Source organism: Berghia stephanieae, chromosome 1 (assembly GCF_034508935.2).
Source record: "Berghia stephanieae isolate SIO BIC M18660-M18661 chromosome 1, UCSD_Bste_1.3, whole genome shotgun sequence".
In the NCBI taxonomy this organism is placed as follows: Eukaryota; Metazoa; Mollusca; class Gastropoda; order Nudibranchia; family Aeolidiidae; genus Berghia; species Berghia stephanieae.
In genome coordinates, this window is record NC_088360.1 from 110,153,074 (window position 1) to 110,158,073 (window position 5,000).

The 5,000-nt window shown below is 35.4% G+C and overlaps 1 protein-coding gene across 1 annotated transcript in view; it reads left to right on the forward strand.

The window, feature by feature from the left end:
* The window catches only part of LOC144962523 (tyramine beta-hydroxylase-like), a 25,189-nt gene extending 21,666 nt beyond the window's left edge, over window positions 1-3,523 (forward strand). The window contains exons 12-13 of the mRNA XM_078895536.1: window positions 811-967; window positions 3,201-3,523. Coding sequence (XP_078751662.1) covers window positions 811-967; window positions 3,201-3,489 — 446 coding nt within the window. The 3' untranslated portion in view covers window positions 3,490-3,523. The remainder of the gene's footprint in view (window positions 1-810; window positions 968-3,200) is intronic.
* Window positions 3,524-5,000: the final 1,477 nt, after the last annotated feature.

Sequence of the window (5,000 nt, forward strand, 5' to 3'; positions counted from 1 at the left end):
GAAAGTGCTGCACTTCAAAGACTGGTAAGAAGGGTGGATCAAAATTGCGAATCGCCATTTAACGAAACAAACTTCCACGTGTTCACGCATGTCGTGTTGCTTGTGACAAATGACACCAAAACCAATAAACCTCAATATCGGTAAAACGGTATACATTTACTCCAAGATTTGAGTTCAGATAGTAAATCTATGCTTTTTTCTCATAATAAAACATTTTATAAACATTAAACATGAGCTTTAAAGTTTCGTGTCGAGTCTTAGTATTGTGCTGTGTTTGATGACACCAAAGGTCACAAGCAACACCAACTTTTTAAGAACTCTATATTAAACTTATTCTGATATGTAATATACTGCAATTGCGTTTAAAAGTAAATTTTGACTTTATACTATCAGTCAAATTTCAATCACGTGAGCTAAAACATCACATTTAATTTCTACATGATTTCTAAAAAGGTGATGCGTTGACCTCGTTTTAAGCACATGCCAAACAGCATTCAAATTTCACTTTCAAGTTGTTTATTTCATATTCTGTTGAACAGAGTATGTTGAGCTATCTCATTTTATCTCTTCTTCATATTATCAATTGATTACAAGCATTAACCCAATGAAAAAAGCCCATAATTAAGTAAAAATCAAATTTTCTTAACACTGGTATCAGGCGGGCACCTTTTGACCTTGGCTCATATATATATATATATATATACATATATATATATATATATATATATATATATATATATATATATATATATATATATATATATATATATATACATAAATACATACGTTTCACACCTCCTATCATTCCAGGGTGTATTTCGTACGACCAACTAAGTATATGTGAATGGGAGGATAAAACACCCAAGTTTCAATGTGACTGGGCCAGGTTTGCCGATTTCTCCAACCCAGAGTCGAAACAGCGTTATAGTAGCCTGGAAGCCAATTGTAATGTCAATGGTTTCTGCAGGTAACCTAGTAGATCATCATCATCATCATCATCATCATCATCATCATCATCATCATCATCATCATCATCATCATCATCATCATCATCAATATATAAATTGCTTCATATGGTTGCTTTTTTGTTCCCTACTTAAAAAAATTGTTGAAATAGTTGAAATATCCGATCACCTTTGACCTTAGTTTATCCAGTATATTTGACACATTGTGCCATCCAGATTCGCCATTCCTCTCCGTCCTGTGCTGCCACGTATGGCTCGAACCATGTCATGTCTCCAGTTTTAAGGTCTTTGATGAAAGTTACTTTCCACATCGTATTTGGTTGTCCTCTTTTTTGTCTGTCCTTATCCTTCTTCCATTCAAAAGTATTTTTGGAGAAGCGGTCTTCTTTCATGTTGAGGACGTGTCTTCGTCAGCGGAGAAGGCGTTGTTGGATGGTAACCGTGACGTCCTTCATTCCAATTCTTTTTAGAATTACAGTATTTGTTCTAAGTGGCTGACCTTGAGTAATTGCCTTAGGTATCGTTGTTGGATGGTAACCTTGACGTCCTTCATTCCAATTCTTTTTAGAATTACAGTATTTGTTCTAAGTGGCTGACCTTGAGTAATTACCTTAGGTATCGTTGTTGGATGGTAACCTTGACGTCCTTCATTCCAATTCTTTTTAGAATTACAGTATTTGTTCTAAGTGGCTGACCTTGAGTAATTGCCGTAGGTATCCTTGTTGAAATGCGTTGGAACGTTAATGTTTGTTTTTTTTTTGTTGTTGTCTTTTTCATACATTTCTATTTTTTCTTCCCTGTAAGAAGACTGAATTTTGCAATTGCTTTTCCGATTCTGTGGGTTATTTCATTGCCTATGCCTCCATCACCTCTGATTTTACTTCTTAAACTTGTAAAATCGTTTGTGTTTAATCTTCTCTCCCGACAAAACTCTAGCATCACGTCGGTTGTTGTCAGGTATCGCTTTTTTGCATTAAATCTCAGTCCAACTTTACCTGCCTTTTCTTGTAATGAACTCGTGGCCTGTTGTACGTTGTTGCGTCTGCGATAAGGACAATATTGTTGAAAAAATCTAGATAGTAATATACAATTGTCATTAAGAGTTAATATGTTGTTTTGTCCCTCTTTTCTACTGATATAGTCAATGATAAGTATGAGAAGGAAAGGGGAGAGAACTCAACCCTGTCTTACTCCTCTTTCCATAAGAAAATGTTTTGTAATGTTATTGTCATTTTTACACATCATATTGACTTCTCAAATGAACCTTTAATCACGTTGATCACTCTCAGTGGCCGCTATAACTTTGTGAGGTTCCCCAAGCTGTCTCTATGAATACTATCAAATGAATTTTAGAAGTCGATAAAGAGAAGATATAACGGGGTAAAAGTATCATCCGTACCTAATTTTCATCCTCTGATCACTAAATGTCTCTTAATTTGTCACAGTGTATTATTTTGATTCTTCCTAATAGGGTTAGGACTTGGCTTGCTAATGGCAGCCACATTATTCCTCTCCAGTTTGAGCAATTTCTGAGGTCTCCTTTCTTTGGAAACGGAATGGATATTCCAATTTTACAGACATCAGAGATGCCCTAGCGTTCCCATATTTTATTGCATAATTCTGTTAATATAATTATCGAGAAGTCCCCTTAATACTTGAACATTTCTGGGCGTATTCAATCGATCCCTGGCGCTTTATTCTTTTTCAATTTGAATTTTGCATTTTCTATTACATCAGGAGATATTTGGTCAGTACTGATGCCCTGAAGACCGTATACGTTTTCAAATTAAGCTGGTGAAGGTTTATTGGGGTCTTGTTAGAAACGTTCAATCCGTTTGTGTATGACTCCATTTGATTTCAAGGAATTTCCAATCTTCTCTTTAATGGAGACTTTGGGTTTATTTCCATTTTTACCAGCCAGCCCTTTAATAGTTCTATACACTGTTCTAGTGTTATTGACATCTGCTTCTTTGTGCCTTTCTTTTGTCTTATTTTCTATTCAGTTTTTCTAATCTTCCCTTGACTAATCTTTTCACTTTTTATCGTGATTTCTGTATTCTTCTTATTGTCTTTTGTTTTTTGGTCTTTCTTCAACATTTTACTTCTTTTCTTTCAATTATATTACAAGTTAAAAATCACAATCTATATCTTGATGAGCGAAGTATATATCCTGTATGTCACACATGGCGGCCATTGGGATAATAAAGACATCCGTTACTTTCTGTTCACCTACAGACCAGAATGCAAGAAAGTTGTTGACGAGTTGACGAAGCACCCGTGCCTCAAGGACAAGGGGATGGAACGCGTGGTCAACGACCTTCTCCAGGACTCCAAAAAAGGCGCTCTGTTCCTGGCACGTCTGCATTCGTGTTCCATGAAAAACGGCCACATCTACAAAGAGGTTGTCAACTGTAACGAGAGTTGTCCGAAGCCGCAGAATGATAAATGTCCGAATGGCAATGCGGCGTCCATTTCCGGACCTCATCTAATCTCTATGGCGTTGGCGTCCTTACTGTTGCTATAACCCGATTGCTTTAAAACATACTAATCCATCGTCTCAAAAGGGATGCAATAAAGTATTATGATTATGATTATTATTACTATTATTATTATTATTATTATTATTATTATTATTATTATTATTATTATTATTATTATTATTATTATTATTATTATCATTATTATCATTATTATCATTATTATATTATTACTATTATCATTATATTATTATTACTATTATATATTATTATTATTATTATTATTATTATTATTATTATTAATGTGCGGCTATGTGGTCTAGTGGTATGATAACTCGCTTTCGGATTGGAAGGTCCTGGGTTCGAGCCTCTCTCGGCGTATAGTTGAATCCTTGGAAAAGGTCTTTACTCACATTCTTGAGTACCTGGCAATTAACAGTGTTGTCTATAAAAAACGTTCTAGAAGGAAAACAAGTCAAAGTGACACAAAGCTTCTAGAAGCTGTCGACTGTAAATAGTAATAAAGAACAATCAATAGAACAGCTTCAATAACATAGAACAAAACTACCAAACACAAAACGTTTCGGTCTCAAAATCCTTCTTCAATCAACAAGAAAAGCCAAGGAAAACATAAATACCATATTCAAAACCCCGATTGACGACAAAGATATTATATTTAGTTTTGTTAACTACTTTTTATAAGGAAAATAACGATGTTTTCTAAACTTTAATAATCATAAAATTCCTAATGTTGATGATTTTGGATTTGCACTCAATTTTCTTCACGTATTTCGTCCCGACGAGACCCGTAATTCAGACATGCGCACTCTACAGAAAAAGTCGCAGAATTACGGAATCATGGCTACAAGTTCAGAACAGGGTTGCCAGATTATTTTCAAGCATTCTGCCAACTGGATTTTAAAAATCTGCCAAATACCACAAAAATCTGCCAACCCGTACTATTTATAGTACCCCCTTTGAAAACTCATCAGTTATGTTAAACATAAAATTCGCAAGGCCGATGTCATATTTTTTTTTTTTAATTTCCGAAGTTTAAAAAAAATCACTAATACATAAAAATTGCCGTGGAGAACGTGGAGTAGACCTATACATCCATTCCTAGGCCTCGGAAAATAAAATCTACCAAACATCTGCCAAACTGCCAAACGTTTTTTTTTTCTGCCAGACGACTTAAAATTCTTCCAAAAACAGAACATTTGGCAGAAAATCTGCCAAATTGGCAACCCTGGTTCAGAACTTCATGAGCATCTGTAATGGTCCATTCGATGTACATTTTTTTTTTCACCCACGGCCTGCCGGATATAGATAGCGCGTTGGACTTGAATCACCTTGAACAGACATATTATTATTGTGTCGTTGACAGAAGTTCCGTTTTGAAGTACGAATTGCTCCGCGTCGGATCTAGGACATCGTACTTACGCCTGTCAGTCTTGGGAAACGTTATGTGTGTCTATGTATGTGTGTGTGTGTGTGTGTGTGTGTGTGTGTGTGTTTGTGTGTGTTTGTGTGTGGGGGCGGGAGGGAGGTAGCTTTTGTT